Source organism: Emydura macquarii, unplaced genomic scaffold (genome assembly GCF_026122565.2).
Source record: "Emydura macquarii macquarii isolate MOO-44397 ecotype Brisbane River unplaced genomic scaffold, CSIRO-AGI_Emac_v2 contig_1043, whole genome shotgun sequence".
Lineage (NCBI taxonomy): Eukaryota > Metazoa > Chordata > Testudines > Chelidae > Emydura > Emydura macquarii.
Window position 1 is genome coordinate 6,933,433 of NW_027131180.1, and position 19,012 is coordinate 6,952,444.

The window sequence follows — 19,012 nt, forward strand, 5'->3', positions numbered from 1 at the left end:
GCAGAATCTTCCTTGATGAGTGTCAAATTGAGTTGGAAGGGTTTTTTTAAGACTAGTAAAAAATCTGATTCTTACTGTGAACTACTTACGAAATTTTGGTAAGTAACTGGTGAATTAATCTATAAACAGCAGATTAAAAGTAATAAACCAGCTTCAAACAGTACCTTTCCTGGGGTCACCATCTCGTGCTCCTTGAATGGGAGGCGTCCATGTGAGTTTTACTGGCAGAAGAAATGCTGAATAAATCCTATTCAATGTTGCATCCCTGTGGGATCGAATAAGGATTTGGTAAGGTTCTGTGGGAGTTGGAAGAAATGCAGGTGCCATCTTGGTTTGCTTCCTTTTGAGAAGTGAATTGTAACTGCTAATGTGTCTGCAAAGTTTCAGTTACAAAAACATGTTGGAGTATTGCTGATGTTTGTGATCAAACTGGTTTTAGAGCACCTGCAGAGACTTTCCACCAGGAGTGACTCCTGAAGGTGGTCATGCGGTTGAAAAGAGGCAGTGCTGTATTGCAGAATTTAGTAACATTGTGATACCTTCATCACTGGATAAAGGCTGCAGAACAGGATCCTGTATGTTGATCTCTTTACCTACTGGGAGCTTATTTTGTTTGAAATGTGTCCTTTTATCTGTGCTCCAGAAAAAGATTCTGGATTGCTCTTAAAACACTTTCAGATATAACAAGCCAAATGTAGATTTTTTTTTTTTTGATTTTTTTTTTATTTTATTTATTTTTTTAAAAAAGCCAGGCTCTAAATGTGTATGCAGCTAGGAATCTTAATTGGCTTCTTCTAATTTGAAGGGGTCAGATCAGCATGAATTGTACTCTGTCTTGAACCAATGCAACAGCCGGAAGAAGAGATGAAGTAGTTCATGGGATATGACAGGATAGCTGATTATGAACTTTTTTGTCTTTCCCCTTCCTACCTACTTTTTTTTTTCTTGCTGACTGTAGAAAATGTGCCCTAGTCTGGTGAGTAGAGGCTTTCATTAGGCTGTCCACAAGTTATGTCTCATCCATTCTGTTCAGATACAGTGCATTTCCATTTACTTAGAGGTATGCAAAATAACATTTGTAAAACTTAACAATTCCAGCTAGCATCTCCAGTTTCAGACATTGCAGTTAAGTGACCAGCTTTATTAGTATTTTTGCATAAAATTTGAAAATTTTATGAAAATTTCACATCTATAAAGAGAAACAGATATGTCTGGCTTTGTGACGAGAACAACACGTGATATTTCAATGTAATAGAATGAAGGTTTGTAATGTTAGTTTAATATTAAATTTATTTAAACAACCAAAAACCCCAATCAGTTAAACTGGGAGTTAAGGAAATTACTGATATTTCCTAATTGGAAATGCACTGTCATGTCTTATGCATGGCTTCACTGAAAATGCATCATCACAGCTCTAGAAAGAACCTACTAGTTAATAAAAGCAAAGATTATATTTTAGTAGGACAGGTACTGGTTCCTGTGGTCATTTACAGGAATACAGCTGAAAAATCTTTCTAGCACACGGGGGGATGTTGCTTAGATTGAAAACACTGTGTGCTCTTAAAATGAGACTTCTGTTGTTGCTTATTTGTTAAATCACCTATCATAATCACTTGTTATAGGAAAATGCCTGTCTTGCATTTGTAGTATATAATTGAACCTTATTGTTATAGGCTACATGCTAGCATACCACAAATCATGTTCTGTTTCTTATTTGTATAAGATTGCTTTTTATTTTAACTGTATATGGAAAACTAACTACTAAAACTGGGTTCTGGATTCCTCTATCTTTGGATATGGAGTAAATGCATGAATCTTGCTATTTATTGTTTTGGTTTTAGATTTGATGGATTAAGCAGAGATCCTGTGCACACAAATTCAAACCATGTTGCTGTAGGGTTCCAAATTTCATTTGTAAGCACTAGGACCTGCTGGATCCCTTAAATTAAAGGCATCACTTCACCTCCATGCTCTCCCCTTGTGTTGTACAGAGGGGAGGAAGCCATGGGGAATGTTGCTCTTCTGGTTCTGAATTTCTAGCTTTATTACTGTGATTGTCTCTCTAGTTATTCCTTCAACTTCCCCTTAAGTCCCAGTAGCAACCAGCCATTGACAGTAGAGTGCATTTTCCTTTTCAAGAATCCAGTCCCTCTCAAGATCAGATTTGAGCCTTGGTTTACATTTAAAACCTAGCTATGTCAATCAAGAATATGAGACATTCACATGGATGAGTTCCATAGTTAAGCTGACCTGACTCCTGATGTAGATGTGCCTGGGTCAGCAGAAGAATCCACTCAGGGAGGTGAATTACCTACTTGGGTGGCAAAATGCCTTCTGTCGCTGTAGAAAGCATTGATGCAACAGTGGCACAGTTGCTACTCTAATGTCTATACTGTAGACATGCTCTGAGCAGGTTATTTTCTGGTGACATAAGAGCAAAAGGGAATTAAGGAGAAAGTGAACCAATCTAGGTAATGAAGATTCCTGGGTGTTGAGGAAGGGTAGTATTATCTGCCTGTGGAATGGGTGATCAAAGCCTCAGGGAGGCTTTGTGGTGTATCTGGGCTCTCTGGTTGTCTCATGGCCTTGTTTATGTGCTCCGTATGACAAACAGCCAGGTGCCACAAACTGTTATAAACTCCATTACGTCTCTGAAAGGCAACGGTGTGCTAAAAGCATAGGAAACCATATTGTGACATTGTCTCTGTGCCAGTGCATCCTCTCCCTTCATCCTCCAATTCATCATCATCATCATCAAACAATTTTATCACCATTGAAGGGCTCAGAAAAAGTGGTAGAAAGGAGTCAGTTTCTCCTTCATGGGTACACTGCGGTTCTCTGAAGCACACTGTTTTCCAGGGCCAGCCTTTGGACAAACTGTGCACTGAATCTGGCACCTTATGGTTGTGTGGGAGAAGGAAGGATATTTACTGCATAACTGCCACCCTTTATAGCTGGTGGCATTATGGCATGGTAATGTTCTTGCCTGCATACATTTTTCTCCTTTGTTTTTACTAAATTGAGGCAGCCTTTGTATTTAACTCTTAATCTGCCAGTATTCTCAGCATCTTCCATTCTATCAGGGTCTTTTGGTCTTCTAAAAAACAAGTCTTTTTTTTTAGCTGGAGGCTGTTCTAGAGACAGTTTACAAAAGTTTAAGAAAATTAACCTTTTATCTTGAGAAATTCTACTCTTGAATTTTAGTTGCACAGCCAGTGGAGAGCTGTCTGACTGCTACATATCTGTTGGCCATATTTAAAAATGTGATCTAGCATTTATTGAAGTCTGTGGGAGCTGGATCAAGTAATGTGGATCTCAAGGACACTTTTTGGGTTCCTGAGAGCGGAAAGATCTTTATCTCAAAATTGGTGGGCTGACTGGGTTGATCTGTAAATGCCATTTTTATCCATGATAATTATCACCCCATATGGCATTGATAGTAAAATGAAAAAGTGTAAAAACACAAGCAAGCAGAAGAGGGTTACAATGTTTTTGTGCAGCGCCTCTGAGCGAAAGGAAAAGCATTGTTGCAAGCTGGCTTCTTCAGCATAATACGTAGCGTGTGCCAAGAGACACATTTTCAGTATTGTTGAAACTGTTTAGTCAAAGTACAGTTTTTTTTCTTTTAAATATTAACTTTTTTTATTTTTAAAGGCAGTCTTTTGAAATGGCAGTGACATGCCTCGCTTTTAAGTTACGTATATAAGGGCTCTTTGCTGCAACTGTTTCTGTCCACAGCTGAAGCATGCATAGCTCTGTTTTAAAAAAAAACAAAAAACTGGAAAATGTCTTTCCTTTATTGCTTAAATGTTGCAATAATTGATAAAGCAAGCAAACTGAAGTTTGTCTTTCTGTATTTTGCCAGAAATCCGGAGCCCTGACAGGTGTGCCAATTTCTGGGGTGAGTTCTTCTCCAGTTTGAATTCTGGCATGAGGACTTGATTCTGCATGGAGAGGCCTCAAAATACAACTTAAAATAAACTGATTATTTTAGAAAATTGATTTATATTTGCAACAAAATTCATTCATTTTAAACAAGTACAATATACTTGCTAACTTACACTAATAACGAAGACCATTGTAAATTACTGAATTAAGACCCAGTCATGAAAACAAGTGTGTTAGCAATTTAAGTCTCACAAATAGTCCCAGGGAAATTTTGGACCTTTCACAATAAGCAAACATCATAAAAGGATAACTAATCAGAAAATGAAAGCTACCTATATAACTACCATATCTGCATGCACAAATGTTGAAGTGAGCTGAGAATTTAACCAGTAATGTCAAACTCATGCGAATGTTGCACTTCATCACACTTAGCAAATTAATTGCTACCATAGCTAGTGGCACTAATTGTCACTTTTTGTTGGCAGTTTCAGTAGAGGGGAGAAGGAACGAATATACACGAATACTGCACCTGTGTTCACTACCTTTTCACTTACATTGTATACACTTGACCCAAATCAATTGGGATTTTAGGCCTAGAAGAAATTGATTTAAATTTATTGTTACACAGTGATTCATATGCACTTCTTTGTCCTTACAGTGCTTGGGTGACCAGTCTGCTGCTCTAGTTGGACAAATGTGTTTCAAGGATGGACAAGCAAAAAATACGTAAGTTAGCACAACAATATTGAAAGCTATTACTAGGTCATCTTTGTCCAGTGCTGAAGGTAGGGGGAAAAAAAGCTGGATAAGCTTATACTGCTAAACATTAGCAGTTTGTGAACACGTCTGCAATTCTGCTGTCCTTTCTTGCTCTTTTTCCTTTTTAAAAAGATATTAAATGGCAAAAAAATTAAACTCTCTGTTAAGGCTGCCCAGCAATAGCTCATGCCCTTCCAGAATGTCTAGTTCAGCAAAACTCATACTTGTGAAAACCAGGAAACACTGAGTTAAAGTACATGCCCATGCAACGTCAACTCCGCCCTCTCTGAGCAGTGCCTCAATAAGCTCATGTGTGTGTACTCTGCTTTTGCCTTGCACTGAATAGTAGCTACCTATGCCTGTCCTACACTTAACCTATTCCACAGAAAGACCACAGAACCTAATGTACCATTTCAGCCTCTTCATTCTTATGAACACAATACCATCAAGTACTGCCCATCATTAGACTCTCCGACTACTCATCTACGACCTAACTGCCGACAGTCCCCAGACCATTCCATACTCTGCTAGTGACACTGTCTGCACAATGCAGCACTGAAAGGAGGCATACTGGATCTCCCAAGGTTACATGTTGTGATGCTTCCCAGGGTTCTGAAGCGCCTCGATACTACCTGCTCTTAACATGAGCAAATCCTGTCTGTCCCTGCCTCCGCCGGCCATGGGCAACACAAGTGCTTTCCTCTCAGCCTACACAGGCTCCACTGTCCTTCTGTAGGCTAGCGATAGGCATGTGCCAACCTCGGAGTGTCTCCCTGGAGCATCCACTGGATGCTCATATTCCCAGATTCGCAGCTTACCAGGTACACCTCAGATCACTGCTCTGCTGAACACACAACACTTAATGTAAGTCTAAAGTGAAAACAAGTAAAAGTTTATTTAACAGAGTTAGAGATTCAAGTGGTAGCAAATGTAAATATTGGAAACAAACAGTTACGTATAAAATAGGAGGCATTCTAGTACCTAGACTGATTTAACTAGCTACTGTCATGACTTATAGGGAAAAGTGCACCCAAAATCCTTCCAGCATATACAGCCAAGCTTGGCTGTGATAGTCATTCATGAGACAAGCCTCCTAGCTTGTCTCCTCAGTGTAAAACATCCAGGGTGTTTCCCTGTACCTCCAGTTATTATCCACCGCTCCTCCCCCCCCCCCCCCCCCCCCCCCAAAAAAAAAAAACCCTATTGTTCTTACTCATAAACAGGATGCCTCTCCTGTTGGTTGTGTTTTACTGTGTGCCCCTTTCTTGTCAATTGTTTGTCAAGAGATTGTGAATTCAGCTCAAATTGTAAATAGACCTCCATTGTGAAACAGACAGCGCACAATAGGCACGTGACCAGCCAGAGGTGGGGATAGGAGGGAAGAGATATTTATCTGACAGGAGCATATTTATCACCTTCTGGTGACCTGCCATAATTCTCATACCTTCTGAACATAATTTTCAATACAGATACATACTTCCTTAAATATACATACATAAATTTTGCAATGCTTATGACAACCAGTTGGCTACTGGCAGTTGGTAGATATCTCATATACCACCTTCTGGTAAATGTAATTGTGCATATATCTACCGTATGGGATCCCTTAAAAATTTGCACTCCCTCTTCTAGTTGACCAGGAACTCTTAGTATCATATATATTTCCCTCTTTCCTTTGAGATCACACACACCAAGATCAGAGAGGGGGCTGTCACACAGACACACCCCGAGGGCAAATCACCTTGATCACCTCCTATCACAATAAAAAAAATCTCTTCAAAGCTACTCCAATTGGTCATCACCTTTCAGTCAGCTACATCTAACACAGAGTGAATGCAGATACTTCCCAGTGACTGTTGTCAGCTCCAGGGGGGCAGAGTTCAGGTTGCGTGGACATTTACCTTAACTCAGTATTTCTTGGTTTCCTCAAGTTTGAGTTTTGCTGACTTCAGCTGGTGCTCTTCCAGAGTGTCTCTGAACAATCTTAACTGTAGGTTAATGAAGCTTTTTGCTATTTGTTTTCCTAGTGTTTTGTTTTTCCTAGTGTTAGAGAGAGAAGGCAGAGGGGGACAAGCCCATTAGAACTCAGCTCCCATGAGAGAGATGTGGGAAAGGGTCAGATTCCAGGAGATGGGCAGAGGCCCCCACATATCCCAGCTCACAAAGGGGGTCAGGCAGCGTAGGCAGCCACTTGGGCTAGCTGCCCTGAGTACAGTCCCACTTGGCGCTCCTGGGAACGTGATTGGGTGGCTTGCCCCACCCACCGCCTGTGCTGCCATGCTCACACTGCTGTTTTAGCTTGAGGACAGCTAGCATGGGTACATCTCTCTGAGCTGGGGGTATCATCTCCCAGCCTAAATGTAGACATACCCTTAGAGTCAAGCTTTAAACAAAAAGCTGGTAGTCCTTACTATGGTGGACGTGGTCTATTATACTGGCTTGTGGTTGGTAGGTAGGTAGATCATGCTGGTTTGGGCTCAGTTTAAAATACTGAACACACTGAAACTTGATAGCTCCAAATTTTTACTACAAGGAAATAAATCAAATTGGAAGTATCCCTGGGATATAGTGGTGTGTCTGGCAAAATCTGAAAGTTTATAAAATCTCCCTTCTTAAATTGAGTGGCCGGAGCACAACAAACACAGGTGCTGGAGTGTGGTAGGATTACAGTGTAAGCATGAACGGCAAGAAGCATTTCAATGCTCAGCCAGCATGCTAGACTGGAAGGAAGGATTCCTTTTTGGATGGAGCATTTATCTGAAGGCCAGAAATATTAGGACATTTTTAGCTCTCAACCTTGTTCTGTGGTAGAGTAGCTGGTCAGTTAAATTGGAGAAGTACATTTTTTAAAACATATCTTAAGTATACATGGAAGTGTAATTAAACATTCAGCAGATGAATAATTCAGTGCTCAGTTGTCATTGCTCAGTTAAGCATCCTATCTCGCACGCACACATGCTTGGGTGCTTCACTGAACAAATGGGTACATGCAAAATAAACCTGAAACCTGATGGGATCTGACTAGAAGCGTCAGAACTGGGTTGGGTGGGAAACGACTGCACCCGGTCAGGTCAGCGCAGGGGCAGCTTCATGCCCAGCTCCTGCTGGCTGCCGTCACCTTGCTGCGGTCATGTGCACTGCAGAGGAAGTATGCGCAGTACGTACGTACACACCGGAAGTGGGTGGTGAATGGCAACGGGCATGGTGCATGCAGCTGCCACTGCATTGACACCACAGGCAGGAGGAGGAGAGCTGATCCTTAGGCAGGAGGTGGCAGTGATGCTGCCTCAGGTTCAGGGGGATGGGTTGGGGTCAGGTTGGAAATAGGGATGTAAATATTGGTTAGAAAAGGTAACTGTTTAAACTATTAAAATTGTATCTGTTAACCATTTAACCGATTATAGTTTTGCGTTCCCCACATTCCTCCCCTCAGCTTCTGGTTAGGGCCCCAAGCCCGGCTCCACGGGGGACCCCTATCTCAGATCTGTGGTCCCCAGTGTTCCGCAGCGCAGCGTTCAGCCACGCCTGCACCAGGGCCTTGGCCTCCCTGGCAGCAGCGCAGCCGCCTCTGTCACCATGGATCCTGAGAGGGGGTTAACTGATAAGTATTTAGTCTTAATGGTAAGATGAATACTTATTGGTTAACCATTTAACCGTTTAGTATTTTACATCCCTAGTTGGAAAAATGACTTGACCTGCTAGGGTTGTGTGGGCTTGGGTCCGGGTCCTGTCATACCAAATAGGTTTTTGACAAAGTATAAGAAATTGTGCTCACAGTTAGTTGCCTATTAATCAATGTACTTTGCTTAGTAACCTCCATTTTACCACCTGTTTATATCCTAAATTAACATTTAACTGTCTTCTACTTTAATGGAACACAAAATGATCTGCATAACTGACAAAATAATTTTTTAACCTGCAAGAGCTTTTTTTACAGATGCAGAGACTAAAAGTAATATTTTCTTTTCCAGATGCATTTTACTTGTCTCATATGCACATATCAATTTTTTTGTCAAAATATACCTCTGAAATACTTCATGCCTCACTATTTTAAGCTAGCCTCTTGCCTGCATGTTTGTTAGAAAGGAATTTCTCACTGTGGTTTTTAATTACACATGATAACCTACTGTACTTTATTCTGAGTTTTTGTAAACATGTTTGGCAGCTTCATATTTTCTTAGAGTTTGAAAATGTTCCCCTCCTATTGTGTGGTGTTTCTGGAAATGTTCTCTCTAGTGAAAGTCTCTTAGAATCATAGAATATTAGAGTTGGAAGGGACCTCAGGAGGTCATCTAGTCCAACCCCCTGCTCTCAAAGCAGGACTAACCTCAGCTATATCATCCCAGCCAGGGCTTTGTCAAGCCTCAGCTTAAAAACCTCTAAAGATGAAGATTCCACCACCTCCCTAGGTAACCCGTTCCAGTGCTTCACCACCCTCCTAGTGAAAAACTTTTTCCTAATGTCCAACCTAGACCTCCCCAACTGCAACTTGAGACCGTTGCTCCTTGTTCTGTCATCTACTACCATTGAGAACAGCTTAGCTCCATCCTCCCTGGAACCCCCTTTCAAGTAGTTAAAGGCTGCTATCAAATCCCCCCTCATTCTTTGCTTTTGCAGACTAAACAGGCCCAGTTTCCTTAGCCTCTCCTCATAAGTCCTGTGCTCCAGCCCCCTAATCATTTTTGTTGCCCTCCGCTGTACTCTCTCCAACTTGTCTACATCCTTTTTGTAGTGGGGGGCCCAAAACCGGACACAATACTCTAAATGCGGCCTTACCAATGCCGAATAGAGGGGAATAATCACTTCCCGTGACCTGCTGGCAATGCTCCTCCTAATGCAGCCCAGTATGCTATTAGCCTTCTTGACAACCAGCTATAGTCTTAAAATTACTCTTCCTATTACAAGTTCTGAAAACTGTCCTTCTTCCTTAATTGCTCACTTAAAAGTTGGAGATAGACTTCAACTAAGATTTTTATAAAGCTCATTTTACAAGTTACTCCTAGATTAATTGTAAGATGGTGGAGGTGTTTTGCTATGCTAAGTTGCCTTATTATGACATGCCCTTAACAACTCTGATAAATGGGCGTCAGATGTCTATCTTCTGTTCCTGGTTCATTATTTTCTTTTTCTAAATTACCATCTTATGTCTTTTTCCACTACAGGTATGGAACAGGATGTTTCTTGCTTTGCAATACAGGTCAAAAGGTTGGTTGCTTGAAATGGAAATAGCGTTCTTAGGAGTATGTATTTCTCAATCAAATTGATTCTCTTGCTAAATAAGCAAATTTTGTTCCATAAGCCCTTCAGACGTTTTCCTATCGGGTATCTCTCGGTTCACTTGATTTCCTTCTCATCCCCTTTGATTTTTTTGGAATATATTTTTCTTTCGTGCAAGGTCATAAAGTTTATAAGGTGCATGAAATTAAGTGAGTTTAGCTTAAATTTTATAATGTAGAACAAATGGTGGTAGAGAGCAGATAATTGAATATGTGAAGGATCTAAAAGGAAAATAGTTCACTTGCTTAACAAGACAGCGCATGAGTACAAACATCAGTCATTTAAAATAACTTCTGCAAAGTACCGCTTTAAAACCAGTTTTTCCTATTCTAACTTCCTTAAAAGTTGCTAATGTAGTTCCTACACACTTCTGAGGAAAAAAGGGCGTCTTCTAATCTACAAGACTAGAAAGCAACACTTAATTCAACATGTGGCTTGGCGAGGCTCCATTTCCTTGGTTACTGGCTCCTAACTTGCTAAAAAGGGATATGTCAAACTTTCATAATCTCACCCTGTTCTTTCACATATGCTTTTCTGCCTCCATCTACATATTTCTCTGCCTGCTGGTTGCCTGTTCCCCTTGCCATCTGCTCCTCTTCTGCTCCCTTAACTGTACTTTTTGACTACTTCCCTCTGTTTTCTTGGAAATTCCTTTCTTCTTAGTGCCTGGCAGCTCAGAGGCAGCTAAACTTGAGTCTGCTCCTTGTTACCAGCTGCTTCTGCAGGCCTCCAGGTTCTTCTTTGCAGTGAAGACCCTGGAGGCCTGCTGAAGCTTGTAGAAATGAGCAGGAGCACCAGTTTTCCATGGGCTGCAGTTTGGGAACTGTGTTAAAACATTTGCTAATTTAATTTCTTGAACTTGTTTTACTGAAGGTTTTGTTTTTTCTCCTTTCTCATTAAGGAACTCCCCTTCTAATTTGAATATCTTAGTGCTTTATGCAGTAATTCCTCTTCGAAATGTGACTCCTGACTCTTCCAGTTCAAGCAGTTCATGGGTTTTCCATATTTTATTTTTTAGCCTGTATTGTCTGAACATGGCCTTCTGACCACAGTGGCTTACAAACTGGGCAGAGACAAACCTGTATGTTATGCGCTAGAAGTAAGTATATGTGACAGTTGCCCCCCTCCTCCCCTCTTTTTGACCCCATTCTCTGTGCACAAAAACCATAATGATGTCAAAATGTTTCCAGCCTTATGACAGACCACATATTCATACAGTAAACTAAAAGGAAAAAATAAGAGGAAGTCCTAAGATTCCATTCCATTCTTTAAACCAGTTATCTTCACTTATTTTCCTAAGGGCAGGGCAAGGGTAACTAGGTATTGCTTTGTCAAATCTCATTCTAATGCTGTGGTTTTATGTTCTTAAAGAGAAGGAGCCTCTACCAAACCAGTTGATAGGCTCTGTGTTCTTAAATTTTGATCCTCCAAACACTAGGCCACCTGAGTAGTTGCTCTGAAGTCAGTGGAACTATTCATCGAAATAAAGGTTAGCAAATGTTTGTGTCATCATGATTTGGAGGCCTTAGGTTGGGATACATGAGGCATTCAGACCTCACAACCGTGTATGCTGAAGTCCAGATATGACAACACAGGGGCCTGGGCTGTAAAGCCAGCTTGACCAACATCCTGACAATTCTTCAGTGGGGAAAAATCTCCATGTGGTAAAGAGCTGGAGTAGTGCTGACTCCTCTGCACTGCTATGCTCTGACAGTCCCCCAGCTGCTGGACTGCCTGTGGCTCCAAAGGGTTGTTCAAGTGCAGTTTGGCGCAGCCCTGAGACTGCTCTAAGCTATGACCTGGCTATCCCCAGGGTCATAGATCTGCAAAGATGATGTAAAGCCATTTTTGTCCCACCTTTCTGGACTCTTGAATTTTTTTATGCTAGAGATTAGTAAACTCAGTGTGTTACTGTTTTGTTTCCCTAGGGCTCTGTTGCCATAGCTGGTGCTGTTGTTCGTTGGTTAAGGGACAATCTTGGCATTGTAAAGTCTTCAGGTGAAGTTGGTGAGTATTCATAACTTGTAAGTTTTTTTTCAAATTATAGAGAGGGCCAACACTGTCTTGAAGTCTCTGGTGTTAAATAAAAGGTCAAAAGATGCATGTAAAATAGAAGAGAGGTACTATATAGTAAAACATGCATAAGTGTATAACCAGTTCTTTTTGCAATTGCCAAAAAAATTATGTAAAGTTACATTTTTTACATATAGCATTGTTACTAGTCTCCCAAAAATCCCTTGCTGGTGCTGAAATGTGTAGAATTTGCTAAGAGCTGCGCTATGCTGACATAGCAGATTTATTGGTTTAATTTAATAATTGAGACGCTCAGGATAAATAGTATACAGGTCTCACTGTGTAGTCCACTGACAACTGGGTCACCACACCTACAAACATGTTCCTAAGCTAAGAAATGGGACACTGGGGCTCCAGACCTGCAATGTGCTCTGTGTGCTGAGGATCTTGTATGCATAAATTTATTGAAGGATTAATACCTCAGTTGGCAGGACTGTATCAAGTGGCATTTAACTTGGAATATGACTGCAATATCTGAGGATAATCCATCTTGCCTGAGAATGGAATAACCGATAGAAACCTGGGTAGCTAACACATACATTAAACAACTAAAAATGCAGGTATGTGTAATGCTTTGAAAATTTGGAACAAAATTGACTTCTGAAAAATTATGAAGGCCCAAGGGATAATACTTTGAAAAGTAATTGGTCAATGAGACTGAGGCTCTGAAATCGCTTGGATGGTCTTGTAAGTTTTACACCAGATCTGAATAGATTTCATGTTTTGTATTACAATTAAAAAAAATGGCAAGGGTCAAATATTGAGCCTGTTTATTAAAGTTAGGCTCCAAATCCATACTTGGACATCTAAATAGAAATGTCCTGAGGTGCTGAGAATTCACAGTTCCCAATGACCTCAGTGGGAGCTGGGGTTGCATAATTCCTGCCCAAATGCAACTGAACCTCTGAAAACTTTAATGTTTAATCTTCAATCTTTGTCAGCATTACTCAAAACCCTTAGGAACATATCTTTATTACTTTGGACTACCCACAGATTAGAGCACTTCTTTAGAGGGAAAATGTATTGTCTACACATGAATGCTTTTTAAAAAGGGACATTGTCAGCATGAAATCTATTCTGTTTCAAAAGAGTTGAAAGTCGTTGCGGATCCTATTATGCATGACCCTAAATTCTCTCCACCAATTTTTGTAGTTTATAATTGCATATACCTATTCCTCTTTGTTTCTATGTTTTGATCCATACAAACGGGGGAAGTTTACTTCACTGTACAGGGGAAACCTGAAACGAACTATACAGTGTTGTCAGATGCAGAAAGTAAGTAAGTTGTGGGGAGAATAGAAAACAATACTCTTTTTTCCATCATTTTTCAGTTAAGATTAGCACAGGCGCTACCTTTTAACCAGAGTAAGTAAAACTTTCAGAAGTGCAACTCTTAAATACACTGAATGAATGAAAGAATGAAAATGAAATATATCCAGAATCACAAAGGGAGAAATAAAATGTCTCATCATAACTGATAGCTATGAGCATGTCTGTCTACACAGGAGTTGGAAATGTAAAGTCCAGCTTGGATAGACATAACAGTGCCAGCTCTGATTTGAGCTTGTGTGCTAAAAATAGCAAGGTAGCCATACCTACTCCGACAGCCGGACGGTGCTAGCCATCTTGAGAACATACTTAAGATTTCATGGGATTGTACTCGCGGTGACTAGCCTGTCCTGCCACTGCACCGCTATCTGTAGTGTGCTAGCCATTATGAAACTAGTGAAACTACCTAATCTGGAAATGACTCCAGTGTAGGCTTACCTTAACCAGGCATTGCTCAGACACGAGACATCTTGCTCTTCAGAAGCAAATAGATCCGAGTCCTGTGATAGATATCCTGGTTCCTGGTAATGAATTTCATCTGGCTTTTTTTTTCCAAAGAGACCAAAGTGGAGTTAGCGGCCCAATTCCATTGAATTACATTGTAACTGGCTGAATAACAATAATAATACAACCATCTGGATGAGATGCCATGTGTATCTTCTAACAGCAGCTGACTTTATTAATTGTTTTCATAGATGTGTTTTGTGTTTGAGTATTTTATCCTTTAAATAATCTCTGGAGCAGAGAGAGATGCCAAAATCAAACATTTCTTTAGTCTTCGTTATTGTATTTGTGCATAACTAAAGGCTTTTTGTATCTGTGCTAGAAAAACTTGCTGCAGAAGTGGGAACTTCTTACGGCTGCTACTTTGTCCCAGCATTCTCAGGATTATATGCACCATACTGGGAACCCAGTGCAAGAGGGTAAGGATAACTATTATATTTTCAGGAATGGCTAATTATATTGTAAACAGTCCATAGGTAGCTGTAGAGGGCAGCCAGAACCACTAATCATCATGGACCCTCTTCAAAACACAAATTCCCTTGAATTTGTTTTTGGGTCTCCTGAGAGCACCACCCCATGCTGTCTCATCAAAAGGGGACTGGAGCAGGGGCTGCTTGTGGTACACAACAAGTGACGGCGGTGGCTGCTGCTTAAAACAGACAGCTACCTAAAATACATCCGGGAGCAGCAGATTCTGTGTGCAACACCCTTCTGCAAAACAAAAAACTCCGTATGAAAAGCAGGAAAGAAACCTACCCTTGAGAGATGCAGTTGGCTGTGGATGAGGGTAGAAGAGGCAAAGCCCAAGTCTCCACCTTGCCCCAAGAGCCTGGCAGTCTGTGGGTAGGAAGGTGGGGAGGAAGTTAATTGAGGGGTGAGTTTTGGGGGGAGTGCTGCAGAAGAGCTCAGCCTTCCTTATGGTTGCATTGTCTGCTTCTTTCCTTCCCACTTTGCCTGCTGGTTCCTGGTGCGCTTTTAATCTGCCACTAGAAGAGGAGAGGAAAGTGGGGTTTGTATGTCTTCACCTCTTTGGACATCCCTCTGCACATACAGTACATGACGTACTTTCTCTTCTGTAGAAGTGTCACTAGGAACCAGCAGGCCACAGCAGTAAGGAGTGGGGAGTTCAGTGCAGAGAACGGTCTGAATTCGGTGTTCACCACAGATCCCCCAGATATTTTTAACTGTCCCATGGTGAGAAGGGTTCTCCATGTGGGCCTGTAACTGTCGTTCCTTTGGGGGAGGACACGTGCTCCTGGCCAGTTCTCCCTCTTTTGAGGCTATTGGATTCTGTCTAGAGTGTATTCTCATGCCCCGTCCTTCTTTATGATTTAGCTAGCTGCTGTTTCAAGCACACGCCTCTTATGTTTGTTCTCTGCTGCTTCTGAGCTTCCCCAATCTCAACAGACCTTGGCATGGGACCTGTGGGAGCGCCACAAACATTTAAATAATGTGAAATGTTTTTTCTTAAAACTCTTAATAGGACACTTACCTTTCCTTCTTTTAAAAAATAATAATAATAAGGGAGGAGAAAGATGGCTTAGGGTAGCCTCATCTTTACAATTTTAAAATAGGCTTCCCATTTAGTGTGACACCTATGCAATACTGTTACACATATTATTGTCTGCCTGTTTAGGATTTTTTTAATAAAACAAAATTCTGTATAAAATACATTGACATTCGTTTTGCAGGCCACTGTGTTTAACATTTGTGAGAACTGAATTTTGGCACAGGTCACAGCTAAGAGAATATCTAAAATCATATATAAATTGGCTTGTACTCCTTATCGAGTCAAACTGGGTTTCTGTGTACTATATGTTAATGCATCATTCGGATGCAGAACTGTTGAGAAATTAGATTGACTCGCTATCATTCAAAGTATCCTAACTGAATGCAATTTATCTAAGGTCAAATACTTCATTATATACAGACCTAAAATTCCTTTTGGTGTAACTCTTAAACAAGTAATAGCCAAAGAAGACTGGGTGACAGTTTTAAATACCAAGAACATAGTCCTGTCCCCAGTGAAGCCCTTCATGTGAGAACTGAAAGAACAGATATATAGCATAATGTGGGAATCTGAGGTTCTTTTGAAACAGGAGATGGTTTGCATGGGGAGGTCGCCATGTGCGCATACTTCATCTTTTTTTTAATTTTAAATATTAGTTGGTTTGTTTTTTCCCTGTGAGGCAATGAAATGAGGTGTCCATGTTATAAACACTCGTGTACTGGGCAGGGATGCACAATCATGCTCTGACGTGTCCCTACCTCAGGCAACAGGGAATGCCTGAACCTGTTCTGTTCACTCCCTTTGAAGCACCTGGCATTGGCCACTGTCAGAAAACCAGGATACTGGGCTAGAGAGACCATTGGTCTGACCCATATGGCCGTTCTTATATGCTCTATGTAAAACAAATTTTGAGTGTTAAAATACAAGGGGAGACTATTCAATGGGATTTTAAAACATTAACCTTGGCATGTTTTTTTAATTAGGTGCTTTAACTTTAAAACCACAATATCTATGCATAGTGCAATAAAAATGTAGTTGGAAATCTCAGGTGTAAGACTGAAACATAATCTGATCAAGATTAGTGATCCTAGTTGCTTAATATCTGTTTTCTCTTAACAGTATTATCTGTGGCCTTACTCAGTTTACAAATAAAAACCACATTGCCTTCGCTGCATTAGAGGCTGTCTGCTTTCAAACGCGAGAGGTAATGGCAAACTTGCTCCTAACTTCTGGGGTTTTCTTGTTTTTGACCACAAACAATGACTTGAGTATTTAAAAATGTCTCCTACAAAGTGATGAAAAGATCCAATTAAGTTTAGTAGTTGCAGATTTGTAAAAGTATTGAGGCGTTGCTGTGCGCAATGCTGCAACACTTACCTGATACAAGAGCCTAAATCTCATTTTCAAAAGTGATTTAGGCACTTAAGAATCTAAATCCTATTGATAGTCAATGAGATTGAGATTCTTAAATCAGGTAGATGTTGCAATGATGAGCAACAGTAATGTTTTAATACCTACTTTTACAGATCTGGGCCATAGTGCATATGCTTGTATGTATTCTACCTTAGCATTGTTCTCCTCTGTAAATGTTTTACCTTGTAGTAGTAAATATTTGTTATCATAGTATCATGTGGGACCCATTGTTCTGGGATCTATTTAAAAAAAAAAAAAAGACAATCGCTGCATTGAAGTACTGACTTTGAACCACTTGTGTATCTTTATACTGATAAAATTCATGTGTGCACAGCACCTGAGGTACAGGGGGCTGCAGTTTGCAAGTTCTGCAGTTTAAGGATGGCTGCAATCAAGGGTAGGTGAGGTGTATTGCTGGGGAAAGGCAGCTAGCATTTTACTTCACGATCCATAGAGTTTCAGTGTTGTAGGTCCCCTAAGAGAGATTGGAATCAGCATGTCTACTGACTGGCTGGTTCCACCTGCTTTTGTGGCTGGGCTAGCTGACACTGAGCCCTCTGAGATAAGACGGCAGTAAGGGGAGTTACAAATAGTTTGGTGTCTCTGCTCCTGGCAGTGTTCCTGCTATCAGAAGTGAATCTGACCCATTGACTTTGTGACAGTTGGAGTAGTGTTTTCTCTCTCTGGTGCTTAACTTGGCCCTCATCACAATATATGAGCACCTCATTGGGTGTATCTCTTTGACTGTGCCAAAATAGTAAATGGAATCTCCCCAATTTCTTTTCTTTCTGCTTGGAGCTCTCACAATGCAGGTAAACTTGTCAAGAAAATACTCTCCCCTCCCTTCCCCCAGCCCTTCTTTTGCTTTTTTACAAAAAGAAACAGAATGCTTTTCTGTGCTTGAAGTTGGAGGTATTTTATCCCTACAGTAAATCACAGCATTATCAGTTCATTATTTTTATGAACTGCTGTCAGTAAATCCTTATGATCCTCTTTCACCTCAGTTCCTCTTCCTTGCCCAAAGAACTGTGGAAGACCTCTAAACAACCTGTCTAGGCAGTCAAAGGTCTCCATTTGGTAGTCTGAGTCTCCGGGGTCAACTTGTATGAAGATGAAGCCATCTTCTCGCCTCTAGAAGTTAGATCTATTTTTATTCAGGTCCAATCTGCATAGGCCTCTTAAGCATGGTTGGTACGCTCTCTGAAAGTCTGTATCAGTAATGAGACCAAAACCCCTTTCCTGTACTGGTATTTGGAGAGCATATTGGAATATGTTTGAGTAGTGAGAGAGCAAACCAATATTGTCACTGCCTGCTTTCTGTTTTGTGGATGAATAGGACTTCAGAGTAGTGTTGTCAGTCTGGAACTCTTCAACAATCACTGACTTTTTTTATTGAAAGAGGCTCTTGTGTTTTCTGCACGGTGAAATGTATAACAAGTAGTGCTCTTCTTTCAGATTCTGGATGCTATGAACAAGGACTGTGGGATACCACTGAGTGAATTACAGGTTGACGGAGGAATGACTAACAACAAGATTCTCATGCAGCTCCAAGCAGATATTCTCTGTATTCCAGTAGGTAAGTGCAAACTGACTCTTTTGACTTCTTAAAACAAGAGTCTAAAAAGCTGAACAGACCTCAAATGTAAAATAGTAGCTTTTTTGCTACTGCCCCTCCTGTCACTGTTTGGGCTGAGGTGGCTATTTAAAAAAAGCCACGGTGTAGTCCAGTTTGAGAAAAGGGGGTGTTTGAAGCCCAGTAAGGGTTTTGGTATTCTAGAGATGCTTGGCTCTTTCTGATTTCTGCTACTAAAATATTACAGCACCATGGTAGAGATCTAAAATCTGATGCAGGTTCTGCTTAGGCAAGGATTCTCATCCCAGTTCAGACTCTAAACCCAGTTACCCTTTTCTCTAAATCCACATTTAGATCATTGGAATCTGATGTAGATGCCAGTTCACCAGATTGCACCCCAGCTGCGTCATATATGTGGGGGAGCCCTAAACAAAGTCACCAGCAGGGTGAAAGCTGCTAGTAGTTATACTTCCTTTCCTTTTACCCTTCCAACTCTTCCATGTGGCTTAAATGGAAGGAAGGAATTTCCATGATCTTGAAGTGTAGAATATGGAAAGATAGAGGAGAAATGTCACTGTCTTCTGCACCCAGTGATGTGGGGAGGAGAGGGCATCTCCCACGTTGGCAATGAAGAGGTGGGTGGAAAGAGAGGAGAAGCGAATGGGGAACCCTTAAACTATGTAAGG

The 19,012-nt window shown here is 40.8% G+C and overlaps 1 protein-coding gene across 2 annotated transcripts in view; it reads left to right on the forward strand.

Annotated features, from left to right (window-relative positions):
* Positions 1-19,012, forward strand: part of GK (glycerol kinase) — a 46,149-nt gene that overhangs the window by 15,089 nt on the left and 12,048 nt on the right. For both annotated transcript variants that reach the window (XM_067545066.1, XM_067545067.1), the window contains exons 9-16: positions 3,866-3,901; positions 4,547-4,614; positions 9,810-9,852; positions 10,943-11,023; positions 11,853-11,931; positions 14,153-14,249; positions 16,460-16,544; positions 18,209-18,329. In XM_067545066.1, coding sequence (XP_067401167.1) covers positions 3,866-3,901; positions 4,547-4,614; positions 9,810-9,852; positions 10,943-11,023; positions 11,853-11,931; positions 14,153-14,249; positions 16,460-16,544; positions 18,209-18,329 — 610 coding nt within the window. The remainder of the gene's footprint in view (positions 1-3,865; positions 3,902-4,546; positions 4,615-9,809; positions 9,853-10,942; positions 11,024-11,852; positions 11,932-14,152; positions 14,250-16,459; positions 16,545-18,208; positions 18,330-19,012) is intronic.